A 21,534-nucleotide genomic window follows, 5' to 3' on the forward strand; every position below is an offset into this window, starting at 1 on the left:
TCCTAACAGTGCTTTGAACATATAATTTGACAAATCTTGAAGAAAACATATCGTGAACAAGAAATTATGCTCGAATGGACTTTCGAAAGAAAACTGAAGGGAGATTTGTACACAAATTATAATATAGCAAAAACCTAGTCACGAAAGAGTATATACATAACAAAAGCACACTTACGAAAGACAAGTACGCAAATTATAGTATAACAAAAACCCACTTACGAAAGAATGTATGCATAACAAAAGCGCACTTGCGAAGGAGAAGCGTGCAAATTATAGTGTAATAAAAACCCACTTATCTTGAATAATTCGAAAAAATGAGAATTGGTGATGGTAGGATTTCGAAATTGAGCCTGGATCTGGATTGCTGCAGAGCTTCGATACTCGGCACACTAAGAGAGCAAAGTCTCTAAAATTCCTAGGGAGAACTAGAGAAGAAATTTCGAAAATGTGGAGGTGTGAATTTCTAATGGCATGACTCTCTTATTTATAGGGGTTGTTTGCTATCCTGATCGTGTATTATCATCGCGTTTGAACTTTGAATCAAACTTTAAATCTAGGATAATTATCATATCTTATCCATAATACTGGATAATTTCGAAATCTATATATCTATTCCTTGGATATATTTTAGAAAAATTCTCTTATCCAAGCATGCAAAATATCGAATTTTGTGTCTAATTCTCAATATTCGGTAGATCTATTATTTTCCAGTACAATTAAATCCTTGCTCTTAAATCCCAAAAATCTCCTTTAGTAATTTCAAATTTGTGGTAATTATCCCAAAAATAATACTCTTGATTTTTCTTAAAATTCTGATAGGTGAACTTTTAAATTTTCTCATGTCTGTATTTTTTTATCGTGCATAATTTTTTCTATCTCCATAATTTCGAAAATCCTAATTAAATACTCCAATGTTTCGAAATTTAGGGATCATATTATCTTCAAATCTTATATCTTTATCTAGTATCAATATCATATCAAATCTTAGATCTTTATCTAGTATCAATATCATATCAAATCTTAGATCTTGGTTTATTTATCTCAAAATTAGGGTTATCATCAAAATTCTTATCTCCGAAAAAATCGGGATTTCACAAATATATAACTTTCATTTCTGCCTTGATAGAACACAAGAATCTCGCGTACAAAGTGACGAAATATCAGATATCAAGAATCAAATTAAAAAGGGGAATATGAGGAAAAATCATGGGTTTTCACGAGAACGTAATTTTCAAGAATTTGTATCATATAACCCTATGGTTTAATCTAAATTGAATTTTGCTCTATACGCTATACAGTTTCCTTCTACTTATCTTAAGTTTGAGCCTAATAGAGATATGAAATAATTGATTGTTGTTCCACGGGACGACACTTGGGTGATATGGTGTTGATGCTGATCATGTTAGAGTAGATGCCCTGCAAGCCAACGGTTGACTAGGAAATTTATTGACTCAAGTGAAATAAACAATCTTTATTTTAAAATAATTTAACTTTTTATGGTCTTGTTATACTTTATCTGTATACCCATGCAAACAGCATAGATAAAGTCCTTGATTATGCTTTAATACAAATGAATCGTAATTCGATGTTGAAACTCATTTGTAAACACTGCATATTCTAAATTCGTTCCTAGTCGATTCAGCCGCCTAAAACAGGGATAAAGGTCGCTTGAGCTCGAGACTAGCATCTGTGATGTTGTGTACTGCGTTTCTTGGTAAGGGCATGGAGATGTCCAAACATGCAGATGGATAGTCATATGATGATTATACTGAACAACCCTCCCTCGGACTTTCAAAGTGGTTATCATTCATCGAGAGGATAAGTCCGTGGTTATGATTGTACACCATTAGTCCTTACGACCCGGGACAACACTGAGGCTCTATATGCTAGGGCTGTGCTTTGACTCGTTTACCGGCTCCAGGAGAGTCATCAGGTGGCGAGGTTGGGTACAGTTGCGACACATATAGGAGCCAGTGCATTGTAGTTGGGGATTCACCGCTCACCTACGGGTGTGGATATCCTATGTGACCTAATGAAATAATAGTGCATGGAATCTCTGGCCAGAGTACGAGATGTACGTTGGAGAAGGAGTTCTCCAAATAGTACACGCGATGCCACTATTATAGTTATCACATAGTTATCGAATTATTATGCAACCCTCGTTGAACCAATGGTTGCAAATTCGATCGGGATATATGAGATGAAGGGACCGTACTGTGCGTTAATCATAATCGACTGGTTCTTGCAGGCACTATCAGTGATACCTAGGGATCATGGGGCGATGCTACTAGACGCTCTTACCATGATCCGATGGGTGCAATTAGAAATGAGTTCTGACATTCTTAATCAAGGTGTTGACGAAAAGAATGGGGCTAACTATGGTAAGCCCGAATAAGAATAAATATTATTCTGAATCACAAAGAGTTGTGAACCCACGGTTAGCTGTATCCTTGAACCATTGAGGGTAACACAAGCACTGGATCATTTGTTCCCGTTGAGAGAATAAATTCAAGGAGTTGAATTTATTTTATAATATAGTAAATTCAAGGAGTTGAATTTATGATAATTAAATTTTGAGAAAATAAATTCAAGGAGTTGAATTTATGATATAGTAAATTCAAGAAGTTGAATTTATGAAATTTGGAGAGAATAAATTCAAGGAGTTGAATTTATAAAATTTGAGAATTTAATTTATTAAAATCAAATGTTGGGTTTATTAAATATTAAATTTTGGAGGTGATAAAATTCAAGGAGTTGAATTAATAATTTAAATATTAAATTCAAATGTTGAATTTATAATATATTTAATTTATTAAGCTCAAATGTTGAGTTTATTAAATATTAAATTATGGAGGTGATAAAATTCAAGGAGTTGAATTTATAATAATAAATTCAAATGTTGAATTTATTATGGATTTAATTTATTAAACTCAAAAATTGAGTTTATTAAATATTAAATTAAATATGATGGGAGATATATTTAATGGGCTTGTAGGAGTACAAGTCCAACATATTAAATGATTAAAGTTCTTAATAAACTTTAATATAATTAATTAAACTAGTTTGACTAGTCCATTTAATTAACAAAGCCCATTGGATTTAATTAAGGAACCTAAATCCATAATTATGGAATTTAGGTTAAAAGCTTTTGTTTTTAATATAAAAAGGAAAAAAAAAAAGGTAGCCTCCATGGATCCCCATTGTGATTCACGTGAATGACAATTCAAATTCCTCCAAAATAGTTTTTTCATTTTTTCAAGAAAAGAGATTTGAGTCTCTCTCAAATTTTAAATCTCAAACGAAAAACTTCTTCCAATTTTCTAGTGCAAATTAGAAGAGAGACAAATCATCTAGTCGTGGACCTGATTAGAAGAAAGGAGTCCTTGAAGAAAGTTCGTAGGGATTCATCAAGAGCAAATCCATTTATACCGGATTAGTTGGAGCCACGTGATTAATTCACAAAGGTATAAAATTTCAACACCCTATGAATGTTTATTATTAAATCATACGAGCGCCCAAAACAAAACATATTTTGATTGTCAAAATAAATAAAAATTTTAAAACTTCCGTTGCGTTTGGACGTGTAGAAAACCGAGATCCAACAGTGGTATCAGAGCCAAGGTTTTTTTTCTAAATCGTATGGTTTGATATTGAATAATTTATTTCTGACCACACAAGAAAATTTTTCAGAAAATTGATGCACCATAAAATTATTTTTTTCAGAAAAAAAAAAATTTAATCTTCCCGGAACTGTTCCGGGCAGTCGTGTGCGCAGGGACGCGCACGGCAGCGCGCAGCGCGCACGGCGTCCTGCACGCCAGCGCGCAGCGCCGCGCGCACAGGGGCTACCGCCACTGCCCGAAACGTTCGGGCAGCGAGGGCGACTGCCCGGGATCGTCTCGGGAAGCGTGCTGAATGGCGGGCTTGAATTGTTTCAGCCCAGGGTGCAATTTTCTGATTTTTCAAATTTTTGGGCAAAATTGATATTTTTTGAAAATTGGTTCAATTTTTATTTTTGAAATTAATTTTTGAAAAATTAATAATTTTCTTGTGAAATAAATAATTAAAATATGATTTTAATTATTGATGGTAAAAATGAGTTTTATAAGAAATCAATTATTATTGATTTAATTGGAAATTAAATAAAAGAGTTTATTTAATTTATTAAATTCTTTAATAATTGTGGTGGTTAGTGATAAATTATTAGATATATGATTGATCAGTTAATTAAATTTGTTTAATTAATTGATGTTAATATTTGATATTAAATGCATGAAGGATAATCGAGAGCCTTGACCAATGTGTTAGGTGTATGTTAGGATATTTTACCGTTTTATTCGTTTTGTTAATATTTGATATTATTAAAGTGGGCCTGGTTTATGACCCGTTCCCACCCCATGAGATGTATCCCTTATGTGCCATGGCTATTTAAATGTAATTATTAGAAATAGTGGGAGATCAAGACTGGAAGATGGTGGGCCCGATGAACGAGATGAAGACATGTAAAATATTGGAAGCTCTTGTAATAGTTGCATTTGCATCCCTGCATTCACCTAGGTTTTGGACCTAGATCCATGTATGGCTCACATGGATCTAATAGTGTTGGCAATCGATCATCCTTATTTATTGTTGAATGTCATATTATAATATATGCGATATATAGTAGTATGCATGTATGTATATTATAAGATAATATAGTTGCATGAATCCGGCAAACATACAAACTCGTGGCACGCAATTTTTAAATTAAAATGATGAGACAATTTTAAAATTAAAATCCCTCATTTTGAATATGATTCAAAATTTATATCAAACCGAAAAAGTAAAAATTAAAAGAGTTTAATTTTTTCTTGCCTTCCATCAACCGTGGTTGCATGTTGATCGCTACCCGCGGACAGTGTCTGGCTCATATTATTGGGGAGGCCTGTACGCCGGAAAGCTGTGACTTCCACCGGTCATATGATGTGAATTGAGTGGAACTCCCATGACTTCGGCTCATATCATTGGGGGAACTCATGGCGACCGTCTACTACAATTCAATATTGATGGGTCAGTTTGACACGCGAAAATAAACGGCTTCATATTATTGGGTCCTTATTAAACGTGAGGCAAAACACGCGGAGGTTGCATAGGGATGCAATTGGATTCTACCTTTTAGAAATTATAATTGGCTGATATTATTCGGGATTATAATTGGCTAATTGGACCCTATGTGCCCACTAAGGAAATACGATTTCCCTTTTTCATCAGAGGGTGGTGGAAATGTCAAAATAGTGGGAGGGAGATTTATAAAATAAAGTCCATATTTTATATCTTAAAATTATTTTAAAATAATCAGCAACCATTATTCTGTTTCCATATCAGTATATTTTTCGATTTCGTCACGTAATAAATTTTTATTATTAACAAGCTAATCGAATCTAATTTTCAAGACTGGTTGGGAAAATTGTTCTGAATTCAGAGAAAATGACATACACACTAATGTCAGTCTTGTTGAACTGACAATGAATGCAAGATGGTAGGACCATAGTATGCAAGCTAAAGTGTGATGTGCTCGCTTCTATATCAAATGAACTGTAGGGACAGTTTGAGGAAATTTTGAATGCTGCTGACATTCGAATGCACGTGCAAGAGTTGCATGGTGCATGAAACTATGCACACCACTTTCAAGGAGCTCATGTGTAAGGCTCGAGATTTATTAGTCTTCATTGATGTGATATTCGGAAGATATGAGTATGCATGACATGTAATGAGAGGCACTGAATGAGATTATGAAGGGTTGCATAAAGTCTAGATCGCACCCGCGCTACGAACAAGACCGCACCCGCGGTTGATGGACAGAGAGTTGGAGATTAATTACAGAAGTAACACCGCACCCGCGGTGAAGAAGTACCGCACCCGCGGTGCATGGCCAGTAGGGTATGAAAGTTGCTACTGGAGATTGAGCGCACCCGCGGTGCTAGACAGACCGCACCCGCGGTGTTGTACCAGTAGGGTCAGCGCACCCGCGTTAAAAGACAGAGCGCACCCGCGGTCCAAGCTTCGGGGAAAATTGATGCATATCAATACATGGAGCGCACCCGCGGTGCAAAAGTGAGCGCACCCGCGGTGCGACGTGCAGTATGAAGGTTTAGCCATTTGTTTGACATGCAATTGAAATATATATATATATATGTATTGATTCTCACAATTTCAGCAGAAGAAATCGTGGGTTTTCCTTCAACAAATTTCTTAAAGCTTTTCATATCTTCAAATAGTGATTTTGAGATATCCGTGTATCAGAAGTCGAATCCGAATGCAGTATCGTACTCCTCTCGCTACGAGCTATACAAGGACGTAAGTTTTATTAAGTTTTGAGATGATTTGGAAACATGATATTGTTCGATTTGAATATGAACCAGATGTGGTGTTTCTGATATAGTATGCATCGCATAATTGAAGTCAGATCGCAGAACAGACTGTGCATGCAATTGTTATGATTTTCGAAAGATATTGATTGAGATTTGATATCAGAGTAGGGTTGTTACTGATTTTAAGTGTACCGATATTGAGATTATGAATTGTATTGATACTGATTATGAATTCTGGTAGTATCTCTGTGATGTTGAGATAGACGGGGTTATCGTGACTGTATTGTTATGCCGTCGAAACATCAGTAGATTGATATTGATCAGATTCAGTAATGATTTCGATTGTATCGTGATATCATTGATATGAATAAGATTGTACCTTGTTCAGATATGGATCATATTATATACCGATTTGAGTATTGATCAGAACAGGTCATGAATTGAGTTATATACTGATATGTTATTTATATGATTGTCATTATCAGATTTGGATATGGACAGATTGGAATACAAGACTTCGTCTTCATCAGACCGAGAAGAGAAAGGTATAAATGGATGTCAATTGGGAGATCGACTTGAGTTAGATTTAACTCGAGTTTCCCTAAACCACATACTTGTATGGTATTGTTTTTATACCTTTGTGTTTTAATGAGTATGTTTATTCTATTAAATTAGAAGTAGAAAGTAGAGAGCTATTAAGTAAGAGTCACTGACAGAGGGGTTAGATTTTGACAGACTTGTCACTGACCCATTGCACATTGTCAGAATAGGCTTAGTCTTGGTAGATACGCCAAGGCACTGGACGTTTGGTGTATCGATGTGCTTAAGATACAGATATTGTTCTTATTGTAGATTATTCGATACAGCTAGACCAAAGTCCAGAAATAAGAACGTACCGCCAATGCGACTGGTGGTAGTAGGTGGGAGACTTGTTACGTTCTTATTCACTGGGATCCCTAGACTATATTAGAATGAGAGATGAGTCGAGTCTTAGATATCGAGACTAGAACCTGATTTACAGATTTGTATTGATTTATGTTTCGTAGATTATGATTCATGTTTCATTTACAGACTGGTATTGATTACATGTTGTTTGATTATGCTACATGTGATAAGATATAATTCATGCTTTTATGTTAAATCAGTTAACTGCATGTATACATTATTTATACTGGGATTTATTCTCACCGGAGTATCCGGCTGTTGTCTTGTTTGTATGTGTGCATGACAACAGGTGGGACAAGATCAGGGTCAAGAAGATGATGAGAGATCGAGATTAGAGTTGTGATTCCGGACTTGGATGTAGACTTGGTTTAATACTTGAAATTTAGTAGTTAAACCTTACACTAGTTTGAACTAGAAGCATGTTGTACAAGATTTGTATTATTATACTGGTTTGTATAATAGATTAATTCCATTACCTTCCGCATTTTAAAAGAAAAATTTTTAGACCCTGTTTATCTTAATTGATAATTAAATCCCAAAGATGATTAAGATGATGATTAGCGTCCGGGTCCCCACATCATGACTACATGCATGCAAGATGGGGCTCTGGCCCATGAGCGTGGTGTACATATGATTGGGCTTATTGAAAATGTGGTGGGCCTGGAATATGTGATTCCTAACGAGTTAATTGATAACATCAATTTGTTGTGTTTATCTTCCTCATTTGACGGGGTTATGGTGAACTTCAAGTTTAATAAGATATTTGATAGCCTTGAAGAGCTAGTCAATATGCTTATAACTTATGAGATCACCATAAAATAAGAAAAATCGTTGTTTTTCTAATGGGCCTCTCGTCAGACGAAAATGGCCCACAAGGTAAGGGAAAGAAATGTTCTGCCCCTCACAAGAAAAACAATCCCAATAAGAGGCAAACTCTGAAAGACACTTAAAAGGCCTACAAAGCCCGATAAGTTAGAACATATTTATTTCACTGCAAGAAGTTCGGACATAAGAAATTATATGTGCCAGAAATGTTCTGAAAATGATAAGTGAATGTCCGAGTAAACATGATTTCAACAACAAACAAAAGAAAGTTAGATGATCCAAATCCCACACAAATATGACACGCTAGACTAGGTCATATTTCCCAAAGAAGGATGCACAAGCTAGTGGGAGAAGGTATGTTTGACTTGTCAGATATAAATTCTCTACATGCTTGTAAGTCCTGTCTAAAAGGAAAAATGACTAAGACTCCATTCAATGGAAACGTGGAACGTGCACATGGTCTACTGGATTTGATCCACACAGACGTTTGTGACCCGCTAAGTGTTAGCATAAAATATGGGCAATCCTACTTCATTACCTTTACTGATGACCATTCGAGGTATGGGTGTGTTTATTTGATAAAACACAAATCTGAAGCATTTGAAAGGTTCAAAGAATTCAGATCTGAAGTAGAAAACCAGCTGGAAAGAGTATTAAGACATTTCGATCTGATCGAAGTGGAGAATATTTGAGTGCTGAATTTTTGGGTTATCTAAAAGAGAATGTGATTCTCTCACAGTGGACTCCACCAGCAACACCACAATTGAATGGTGTTTCTGAACATTGTAAGCGAACCTTGTTGGACATGGCTTGATCAATGATGAGATTCACTGAATTGCCTACATCGTTTTGGGGCTTTGCGCTTAAAACTGCGGCAATGTTGTTGAATAATGTCTATACTAAGGCAGTGGATAAAAATCCATATGAGATATGGATGGGAAAAACTCCCACATATTCTTACATGAGAATATGGGGATGTCCTGCTTAAGTGAAGCAGACAGTGAGAGACAAATTGGATAGTAGATCCACTTTGTGCTACTTTGTAGGATATCCAAAGAACTCTGTCGGATATTATTTCTATCATCCCAATGAAGCAAAAGTGTTTGTTTCAAGAAATGCCACTTTTTGGAAAAAGAAATTTCTATTAGATAGAAAAGGCAAGATGATAGAACTTGAAGAAATTCAAGATACTCCCTCAACTATAGTAGTTGAACCTAATCTCCAACAACCAGTAGTTGAAGTACAAGCTCCTAGGAGGTCTGATAGTGTTATTAGACCACCTGCTAGATATATGCTTCTTCATGAACAAGACCATGATGAGTCTTGTGTTGGATATGATCCAATGAACTTTAAGGAAGCAATATCTGATACTGATTCAACCAAATGGCTTGAAGCCATGCAGTCAAAAATGGACTCTATGTATTCAAACCAAGTCTGGACATTGGTGGATCAACCTGAGGGAATCGTTCCTATAGGGTGCAAATGGATCTACAAAAGAAAGCTTGGGGCAGATGGGAAGGTAGTGACCTTCAAAGCAAGACTGGTTGCAAAAGGATATACTCAAAGGCAATGAGTTGACTATGAGGAAACCTTTTCACCAGTTGCTATGTTTAAGTCTATTAGAATACTACTAGCCATAGCAGCATGGTACGACTATGAGATATGGCAAATAGATGTAAAGACTGCATTCCTCAATGGAGACATCAAAGAAGAAATTTATATGTCTCAACCCAAGGGATACACATCAGTAGGAAGTGAGCATAAGGTATGCAAACTTCAGAGATCAATATATGGTCTCAAGCAGACATCAAGGAGTTGGAACCTCAGATTTGATAGAATAATCAAAGAGTTTGGTTTTGCAAAAAATCCTGAGAAACCATGTGTGTACAAGAAAGTTAGTGGGAGTGCAGTGACATTCCTAGTACTTTATGTTGATGATATCCTGCTCATTGGGAATGATGTAGGATTACTGCAATCAACCAAAGTATGGTTGGCCAGTAAATTCTCCATGAAGGACATGGGTGAAGCATCTTATGTATTAGGAATACAGATTTATAGAGATAGATCGAAGAGGATGCTGGGACTCACCCAAGCCACTTATATCGATACCATTATAAAGTAATTCTCTATGGAAGAGTCCAAGAGAGGATATTTACCAATGTGTCATGGTGTTACTCTATCTATGTGTCCCAAAACTGATGAAGAGATAGAGATGATGACACGTCTTCCATATGCGTCAGCTATTGGTAGTATCATGTATGGTATGATATCGACACGTCCTGATATTGCTTATGCTTTGAGTGTTACAAGCAGATATCAGGCGAACCCTGGTCCAATGCATTGGAAAGCCGTGAAAGATATTCTTAAGTACTTGAGAAGGACTAAGAACTTGTTCATGGTCTAAGGGGGTGGAGAATTAAAATTGGAAGACTACACTGATTCTAGCTTCCAATGTGACGTAGATGATTCGAAATCGACCTCTGGTTTTGTATTCATGCTATATGGTGCGGCTGTCTCTTGGAAAGGTTCCAAGAAAGACACCGTTGCGGATTCCACCACTGAAGCTGAATACATTGCTGCATCTGATGCAGCCACAGAGGTAGTTTGGATGAGGAATTTTGTCCAAGAGTTGGGCGTTATTCCTAATGGAGTTGATCCAGTCCCGTTGTACTGGGACAACACTGGTGCCGAAGCGCAAGCAAAGGAACCAAGGTCTCATCAGCGATCCAAACATGTACTAAGAAAGTTCCACATCATACGGGAGATGGTGGGAAGAGGAGACATATCAGTTGAAAGAGTCCCCTCTGCAGATAATGTTGCCGATCCACTCATAAAGCTCTTGCCAGGACCATTGTTTGAAAAGCATCGCAAAGCAATGGGATTAAGGGTAGTTGGCTCTAGGGCAAGTGGGAGATTGTTAGAGTAGATGCCCTGCAAGCCAACGGTTGACTAGGAAATTTATTGACTCAAGTGAAATAAACAATCTTTATTTTAAAATAATTTAACTTTTTATGGTCTTGTTATACTTTATCTGTATACCCATGCAAACAGCATAGATAAAGTCCTTGATTATGCTTTAATACAAATGAATCGTAATTCGATGTTGAAACTCATTTGTAAACACTGCATATTCTAAATTCGTTCCTAGTCGATTCAGCCGCCTAAAACAGGGATAAATGTCGCTTGAGCTCGAGACTAGCATCTGTGATGTTGTGTACTGCGTTTCTTGGTAAGGGCATGGAGATGTCCAAACATGCAGATGGATAGTCATATGATGATTATACTGAACAACCCTCCCTCGGACTTTCAAAGTGGTTATCATTCATCGAGAGGATAAGTCCGTGGTTATGATTGTACACCATTAGTCCTTACGACCCGGGACAACACTGAGGCTCTATATGCTAGGGCTGTGCTTTGACTCGTTTACCGGCTCCAGGAGAGTCATCAGGTGGCGAGGTTGGGTACAGTTGCGACACATATAGGAGCCAGTGCATTGTAGTTGGGGATTCACCGCTCACCTACGGGTGTGGATATCCTATGTGACCTAATGAAATAATAGTGCATGGAATCTCTGGCCAGAGTACGAGATGTACGTTGGAGAAGGAGTTCTCCAAATAGTACACGCGATGCCACTATTATAGTTATCACATAGTTATCGAATTATTATGCAACCCTCGTTGAACCAATGGTTGCAAATTCGATCGGGATATATGAGATGAATGGACCGTACTGTGCGTTAATCATAATCGACTGGTTATTGCAGGCACTATCAGTGATACCTAGGGATCATGGGGCGATGCTACTAGACGCTCTTACCATGATCTGATGGGTGCAATCATAAATGAGTTCTGACATTCTTAATCAAGGTGTTGATGAAAAGAATGGGGCTAACTAGGGTAAGCCCGAATAAGAATAAATATTATTCTGAATCACAAAGAGTTGTGAACCCACGGCTAGCTGTATCCTTGAACCATTGAGGGTCACACAAGCACTGGATCGTTTGTTCCCGTTGAGAGAATAAATTCAAGGAGTTGAATTTATTTTATAATATAGTAAATTCAAGGAGTTGAATTTATGATAATTAAATTTTGAGAAAATAAATTCAAGGAGTTGAATTTATGATATAGTAAATTCAAGAAGTTGAATTTATGAAATTTGGAGAGAATAAATTCAAGGAGTTGAATTTATAAAATTTGAGAATTTAATTTATTAAAATCAAATGTTGGGTTTATTAAATATTAAATTTTGGAGGTGATAAAATTCAAGGAGTTGAATTTATAATTTAAATATTAAATTCAAATGTTGAATTTATAATATGTTTAATTTATTAAGCTCAAATGTTGAGTTTATTAAATATTAAATTATTGAGGTGATAAAATTCAAGGGGATCCATGAAGGCTACCTTTTTTTTTTCTTTTTATATTAAAAACAAAAGCTTTTAACCTAAATTCCATAATTATGGATTTAATTTATTAAACTCAAAAGTTGAGTTTATTAAATATTAAATTAAATATGATGGGAGATATATTTAATGGGCTTGTAGGAGTACAAGTCCAACATATTAAATGATTAAAGTTCTTAATGGACTTTAATATAATTAATTAAACTAGTTTGACTAGTCCATTTAATTAACAAAGCCCATTGGATTTAATTAAGGAACCTAAATCCATAATTATGGAATTTAGGTTAAAAGCTTTTGTTTTTAATATAAAAAGAAAAAAAAAAGGTAGCCTCCATGGATCCCCACTGTGATTCACGTGAATGACAATTCAAATTCCTCCAAAATAGTTTTTCCATTTTTTCAAGAAAAGAGATTTGAGTCTCTCTCAAATTTTAAATCTCAAACGAAAAACTTCTTCCAATTTTCTAGTGCAAATTAGAAGAGAGACAAATAATCTCGACGTGGACCTGATTAGAATAAAGGAGTCCTTGAAGAAAGTTCGTAGGGATTCATCAAGAGCTAATCCGTTTATACCGGATTAGTTGGAGCCACGTGATTAATTCACAAAGGTATAAAATTTCAACACCCTATGAATGTTTATTATTAAATCATACGAGCGCCCAAAACAAAACATATTTTGATTGTCAAAATAAATAAAAATTTTAAAACTTCCGCTGCGTTTGGGCGTGTAGAAAACCGAGATCCAACAGATCAATGTAATAAAATCAAGAAAAATGAACTTCGACAAGACACATGATTAAGCTTACAATATACAACATATGGCAAAAACTTATGTGAGACGGTCTTACAGGTCATATTTTGTGAGACAGATCTCTTATTTGAGTCTTCCACGAAAAAGTATTATTTTTTTACGCTAATAGTATTACTTTTTATTGTGAATATCGGTAGGATTGATCCGTCTCACAGATAACGATTCGTGAGACCGTCTCACAAGAGACCTCCTACTCACAACATATATATAACTAAAATTGGAGTACATGAAGTGGATGCCATTCTAAAGCTCGCTCAAACTTTAGTGACTTGATTAAAAGCTAATTCAAGAAGCCTGTCAATTGAGAATAGAACATGGATGGTTTAAGGTGAATATGGTTAATGTCACGCCCTAGATCCAAAGCTTGGCTTGACGATGTTATCGAAACTCAAAAATAAACAATTCCAAGAACCATGCTAAAAAGTACTAGTCTTTTTATTTATCAACATGGAAGCTTCTCGATCACATTATAATAGCATAAACACACTATCTAAACAGGATTACAAACTACAGCAGCGGAAAGTAATATAATTCGGATGCGGGAACGTGATTCTCCCCAATCTGATTCTCATTTGGAAGAGATGTAAGACTGAGTGACATAGAAATCACTTAAGTGGAGTTAATTTCCTCCAGTACGAAACAATATAAAATGCGATATAATTTCAAGAAAAAATATAAGCAACCAAGACAAAAAAATTTATTGATCACATTCGGGGAGAACTTCAAAATCTAATTCCGCAGAAAAAAACACTCATTTTCTTTTAGCTATTCCATTCAAGGATAAGTACTCCTTAAGAAATCTTAATTAAATCATTTATCTCACTTCTGCATTTATGATTGTAGATGAGATAATTTTATGTTTTGGTGTGATGAAGAATGAATAATTGATGAGTATTTATCGGTGAGGTTTGAGAACGAAAACAAAAAGTTATACATCATTGCATATATAATAAAACTAATATTTTTTGCTAACTCAAACCATGTTTTAATTATTTATAAAAAAAATGATGTGCTTTGAATTCAAAGTTGGCTTTTTTGAAAAATGGCTTGTTTCTTAGCAATTATCCTTCTCATGATCATTTTGTGAATTCGATCAAACCTGTAACAGCCTTACAGTATTCCAAATTCCATTTCGACAATGTCTTGTTCATCATCTCCAGCCATATCTGCATCTGTGTAGCCCGCAAGCTTAAGTCTGTATCTTCTAAAACTCAATCTGTGTTTAAAGATGCCTCATAAAATATGAATATTCATTTTACTGCAGCTCAATGTTCCTTTCTTTGTTTTGAAAAGAATCTACTCACTACACCTACAAAATGAGCTAAATCTGGCGGAGTACATACTTTGGCTTACATCAGACTTCCAACAGCTGAAGCATATGAAACACTTTTTATTTCTTCTTCCTCGTCTTCCGTAATAGGACTCTGCTTTAAGTTCAAATTGAAGTTGTTGGTAAGAGGACATGCAACCGCTTTGTCCTGGTCCATGTTGAACATTTGTAGTACCTTCTCAATATACTTCTCCTACGACAACCAGGTCTTTTTGGCATACCTGTCTCGATTGATTTCCTTGCCAATAATTCTTTTTGCTGGCCCCAAGTCATTCATAGAAAAAGTCTTCCTTCTTTAGGCCTTTGATTTCAGAAGCATCTTTGCCAACAATCAACATGTCATCTACATAGAGCAGAAGCATCATCAAATCATCATCAGAGGTATTCCCGGCAAACACACAATGGTCTGCATTGGTTTTCTTGAATCCCTGTTGAGTTATTACATATTCAAACTTCTTGTACCACTGTATTGGTTCTTGCTTGAGACCGTACAAACTCTTCTTTAATCTGCACACGAAGTCCTCTTTCTCCTTCTCTGCAAACCCCTCTGGTTGCTCCATGTAGATTTCTTCCTCTAAATCCCCATGAAAGAATGTGGTTTTGAATCTTGGTTGACTACTGTGTTCTTTGTGCTTCAACCTGAACACACACTTATTCTTCAAAACTTTCTTGCCTTTCGACAACTTCACCAGCTCAAATGTCTCATTCTCATACAAGGATATCATTTTATCTTACATGGCCTTCATCCACTTATCCTTATGTTCACTGGTAATAGCTTTCTCGAAGCTCTCTAGTTCTCTCCCGTCAATTAGTAGAATATAATTATTTGTGGAATATCTGATTGAGGGTCGCACTTCACTTCCAAAACATGTGGTCAATGTACCACGAGAACTTACTGCTGGTGGTTCACTGTGAACACGAATCACAACATCATCCTCATGATCGTTCTGCAAATCTTCATCTTCAACCGGTTGTGAATTTACCGTCGAAGACCACAATTCCATATTTTGTTCAGATCATGAAATCTCCTTTCCCGCTGTCTTCGAAAATTCAATCTCTTGAAATACGATATCACGAATTTTTATAGGCTTTTTGAGGTCTATAATGTAAAACTTGTAACCAAGTTGATCATTGTCATAGCCTATAAATATACACTTCTTTGTTTTGAGATCCAACTTATATCTTCAACTTTTGGTATATGAACATAAGCAACACAGCCAAATACCCGCAAATGATTATAGAAAACTTCTTTTCCTTGCCTCACCTGCTTCGAGACATCATAATTTAGAGGAACACAAGGTGAGAGATTCAATATATATGCATCAACAACCACGACCTCACCTCAAAATTCCTTAGTCAGCTTTGCATGTGAGAGCATGCTTTAAACTCTTTTTGCCAAAGTTCTATTCATCATCTCAGCTAATACGTTGAGTTGTGGTGTCATTTGATGTCTGATTCCATTTCTTTTGCATATCTCATCAAATGTTCCAATGTATTATCTTCAATTATCTGTTCGAATACATTTGAGTTTTATGCATGTTTGTAGTTCAACCAAGTTCAGAAATTTGTTGAATGTTTCCGCTACTTGGTCCTTGGTTAGGAGAGTCCACACCTAAATTTTTCGAGAATGTTCATCATAAAATTTACCCAGTACCTCGCTCCTCAAAGCGTCAATGACATCGTCCCACATAGATCAGAGTGCACCAGATCATTTCTAATTTCTCAATATAATATACGTGAAAAATTATAATTTTGGATATTATATTTGTTTTTTTATGATTTTGATAATTTATATTAATAATTTTATTCTTAATATGCATTTTTTTTTGCAAATTTTAATTCTTTCCTGCTTGTTACTGATGTGACACTAACATGACCGTTTATGTATCCAATGTTGTGTAAGTGTTTTTATGAAAAATAACTAAAATTACAAAAAAAAAAATATTAAATGAAAGATAAAGATACTCATATATTGTAACGGGACAGGAGACCAAAATTGTGAAAAAAAATGGGTTAACAAAACATGAGGCAATCATAATCACCTTTAAAATATACCCTTAATCTCGATTACGAAGATCACTATAAATGGGGAGAACAATGTCGCTATTTCCCACAAATTTCTTAGGTAAATTTGTAAAATAACATTGGTCAACTATTTTATTTAAAATGATATTCTCAAGTATATTTGAACTAATTTTTTAAAAAATGAACTCTTCAAATGTAATTTAAATATACTTGAGATATCATTTTCTTAAAAGCGATAACGAATACGAAGTAGTTGCTATAGGGGCTCATTATGTAGTCACGCAGGCGCGGGCTCGGGTTCAGGGCGTGACACCCCGCGGACATTTGTTGGAGAACTAGTATATCAGCAAAAATTGCTTGAAAAAACTGATGATGGAACAAATATCTTCGGAATCATAAGGACATATTTTTTAAAATATGTATCTTTATAATTTATATACTCGCCACAAATAATTTCTTGAAAACGTTCCGGGTACAAACACCTTCGAATTAAGCTGTATTGAAATCGAATTGAACCGGATTGAAATCAAATTGCAATTAATTTTTAAAACCGTTATGTATTTAAATATAAGTATTTTGTAAATTCTTAGTATATTTATTAATTATCGATATTTATATATATATATATATATATATATATATATATATATATATAGTTTACATGTTATCTATTATAACTACAAGAAACTGGTCGTGAACTAGTTCGGTATCTGATTCAAATAAATAAGATTAAAATAATTTTGGGTCCGTTTGAAACAACCCAACCCCTATTCACTAATGAAACCGATATAATTGGTTCAACATTGAACCAGACTGAATTCGGATCTGTTCTGAATTGATTCAATGCCTACCATTGAGATCCAATTCTCTTGCTCTCTTCTGCATGTGTTGCACGCATGTACATTCTACACTAAATGAACAATTCTGATTTTTTAAATTATTAATTAATGAAGGGTATAATGGTAATATTATTTTGGTGTAATTTGATAATTACACAAGGAGTTGTAGGTTAATATGTGTGTGTGTGTGTGAAATTAACATCTATCAAATATGATTAATTTTACATAATATGATCCAGTTATCAGGATTTGGATCCTCTAATGTGTTGAAAAGACAGCATTTGATGCTGTGCATTTTTTACACGCGGTGATAATGTGATCATCTTGTGGACATCAAATCATATAAGATATATTTAAAAAGTTGTCAAATTAAACGAGATGATCAAGTGATCATCCTGTGTAAAAAATGCACAACACGAATGTTTTCAACACAGCCGAGGATCCAAATCCCAATTATTACATAAACATCTAATCATATAAATGAAATGGTAGTGGGCCTGCCCCATGTGTTCAGACGCGGTTGTACAAAATAATATCCAATCAAAAGTATAAAACTCAATATAATTTGAAATTTTTCTATCTGATGACATTGCAAAGCAGAAAACGTAATTACAATTAGTTACTTTCATCGGAAGAGCTTGTCATACATGATTTATCTAATATGATTTATCTGACAAATATGATTTTCAAACTATATATATTAGTTCAGTGATTAACTAAGTGTGCACCGAAAAATAGCGTTAGTGGATTCTCACGTCTTAAAAAATATGTGACAATTTTAAAACGCGAAATAAGTATAAAGAGAAGTATGAATGAAAAAACAAATGCCAAATATTGTTAGATTACTCAAATTAAAATTATAATAATGATTGTAATATGTAAGAGAATTCTCTGCAACAACAACAAAAAAAGTGCTTTGGAGAGTGTCAGCTGGCAATGGTACCCCAAAGCAAACAAGATATAATTACTACCATAATCTTCAATTTCTGTAAAGCAAAGGTAAATTTAAAGCAACCAACTTTTTCTTTTTCTTCTTCTTGTTTTTTTTTTTTTTTGAATTATGATGCCCATTTTCCAAATGTAGCCCAAATTCCAAACATCTCAATCATTCCTGCCTCCTTCCTGCTTTTTTTTGTTGTTATATAAATAAAGGATACAGATTTCAGAATTTAATCGAGAAAGCAATTATATTTTTTAGCATATTGTTTTCGAAATTGGTTTTTTTTTTTTTTTTGCTGAAGAATTAAATTCTAAGAATGGAGATTATGAAGCCAGAAACGTTACAGATGAACAATGCTGTCAATTTCCGAGCGCCTCCGCCTTCTCCGGAGGCGTACGGCCGGCGTTCATCTTTCAATAACGAGGAGGTTTTGACGGAGTTCATCGAGCATTCGCTTAAAGTCCCTGATCTAATCTTGCCCGACAAGGTCTTCCCTCGTAAAAATTCGATTCGAGCTGCTCCGAAGCTAGATTTTCAGGATCTGGCGTCCATGAGAACCGAATACGTGGAGGATATTTTGGGACCGCTTGCTGAATTGGGGTCCTTGGAATTGATTAATCATGGGATCTCCCGGGATTTGATCGAACTGGTGATGGATTTGGGGGACGGACTTTTTGGGATTCCGCCGGAGAAAAAGAGGGCGATGGCGAGGTCACTTGAGACGCCGTACGGGTTCGAGGAGATCGACGGAGAGGACGAGATTAGGGAAGGAGAAGAGTTCTTTTGGTGTGGAGAGGAGATGTTGAGCTTGGAAATGGAGAGAATCTGGCCTAACGAATATTCAAATTTCAGGTACATTTAATATTATTTATTTTTACCATAAATACGCAAATTATAATTTTTAATTTTGTGAGGCAGATTTTCGATCCAACTCAATTCATAAAAAAATATAAATTTTTATGCAAAAAAATATTAACTTATAGGACTGATATGAGTCGAGTTGATTCGTCTCACATATATAGACCTACGAAATCGTCTCACAAGAGACTCACTTGTCTTTTACAGGAAACATATGGAAAATTTGTCGGGCCAAATTGAAGAGGTAGCTGCCAAAATCCTACGATTTATTCAACTTATCACTTTAAAAAACATTTGCCATAAAAATGAGCAAGAAACAATCCCAAAAAAGGGTTGTTACATACACAAACACGGCCGGAAAACGAGCTCGCGTGACGAGTCGGAGCAGTCGTTGAGATACGATGTGATAAGAATGTTGATAAAGGGATCGGAATCCCCTCATGCATTGTGTTTGCACTTATGCAACGGATCCAATGATTTTCATGTATATTCCAAGAAAGGATGGGACTCCTTCAGCCCGAGTAAAGATTCTTTAGTAATCACCGTTGGTGACAAATTACAGGTACACTTTTTTTATTTATTTATCCATGTTTTTTTAGTTTTTTTTGCTATATCCAGAGCAGTGCGATCTCCCGTTATTTTTTATTTTGAGTGGGTCTCATGTGAGACCGTCTCACGGATTCTAATCTGTGAGACGGGTCAACCCTACCGATATTAACAATAAAAGTAATACTATTAGCATAAAAATCAATATTTTTTCATGGATGACCTAAATAAAAATCTGTCTCACAAAATACGACATGTGAGACCGTCTCACACAAGTTTTTGCCTTTTATTTTTATATACTAGAGTGTTAAATATAATTATATTACTTCGTTTTCCTCTCCTTAAAATTTAAACTCCCCTAAAATTTTTAATATATTTTACTAACTTCATTTTTCTGACTCCGCCTCTGGCTGCATCAAAACTTCAAAAATGGAAGAAATAAAATTGGGAATTTTTATTGCGGTTTATAAAAGTTTTTTGAGAAAAACATCTTATAGATAAAATTAAAAAATAAAAAATGTTGGATTAAAATTGTAATTCATTTATATATACGTGTTATATTATTGCGCATGCTTTATGCACGTCTAAATTAAATTAATATGTTAGATTAGTACTTAATAATTTTAGTATCAAAATTTAATACATTGTATTGCTAAAAGTATTAGCAAGAATGGCATTTTAGAAAATTGAAAAAATTAAATACATTGATATTTATAAAAACTTTTATTATAGGGATTGGATTACTTATATTAGAAAATAAATGCAAGTAGTGCATTCCCTCTTCCCACGAGTTGCTGAGTCTACCCCGCGACTTGTTGCTACATCAAAAGTTATATTATATTGATACATATTTTGTGCAAAAGTTTATTCAGCTTCGAGATGAGTGCGACATGTGTATTTTTTTCTAAGATGATGTTGATTTGATACAGATATGACGTTCATATGTACGGTGTTACATCAGAATGATTAAATTATCAAAATTTTACAGAAACGAGACTAAAACTCAATTTTAACAACAAATATGACCAAATCCGACACGAGACAAACGTACCAGATGAAAATTATAAATTTTCATTCTAATAATATATAATTTTTGTCATTAAAATAATTGAATATAATTTTAGCGAATTTTTTTATCCCATTATTAAAATCGTGGTGATCAAAACTGAGAATTTATTTTATTTTTGCCATCATTATTAATAAATGATCTGTTTTGATTTTTTGATTTAATTTGTTTTTAATATATTCACGGTTATAGGCTTGGAGTAGAGGACAATATAAACATGTAATAGGAAGGACCGTATTCAAAGGTGAAGATCAAGAAAAGTGCGTTTCAATGAGTTTCCTCTACTCACCATCTCCAAACTTCTTCCAAGATGACAAAATTGTGGTCATTTCACTCGCCCAACAAGCCATTTTTGCTCTATTTTTCACTCTTTCTATTCAATTTTTAGTTTTTGTTTACAATATTTTGTTCAGATAGAGTCATTGTGATCATTTCATTAATTAAGGAGTGGAGCAGTTTGTTTTCGTAGATATCCCATCATAGGTATCTTGTGATCTGGTCTCACGGATCTTTGTTTGAAAGACGGGTCAACTCTACCTACATTTACAATAAAATGTAATATTTTTGACATAAAAAGTAATATTTTTTCGTGGGTTG

The 21,534-nt window shown here is 34.8% G+C and overlaps 1 protein-coding gene across 1 annotated transcript; it reads left to right on the forward strand.

Annotated features, from left to right (window-relative positions):
* The first annotated feature begins 18,591 nt into the window (after window positions 1-18,591).
* Window positions 18,592-21,505, forward strand: LOC142531468 (flavanone 3-dioxygenase 2). The gene is made up of 3 exons (XM_075637596.1): window positions 18,592-19,319; window positions 19,533-19,887; window positions 21,130-21,505. The coding sequence occupies exons 1-3, from the start codon at window positions 18,784-18,786 to the stop codon at window positions 21,352-21,354; spliced, it is 1,116 nt and encodes a 371-aa protein (XP_075493711.1). The 5' UTR covers window positions 18,592-18,783; the 3' UTR covers window positions 21,355-21,505.
* Window positions 21,506-21,534: the final 29 nt, after the last annotated feature.

The sequence above is a fragment of the Primulina tabacum genome, chromosome 17, assembly GCF_025594145.1.
Source record: "Primulina tabacum isolate GXHZ01 chromosome 17, ASM2559414v2, whole genome shotgun sequence".
NCBI lineage: Eukaryota > Viridiplantae > Streptophyta > Magnoliopsida > Lamiales > Gesneriaceae > Primulina > Primulina tabacum.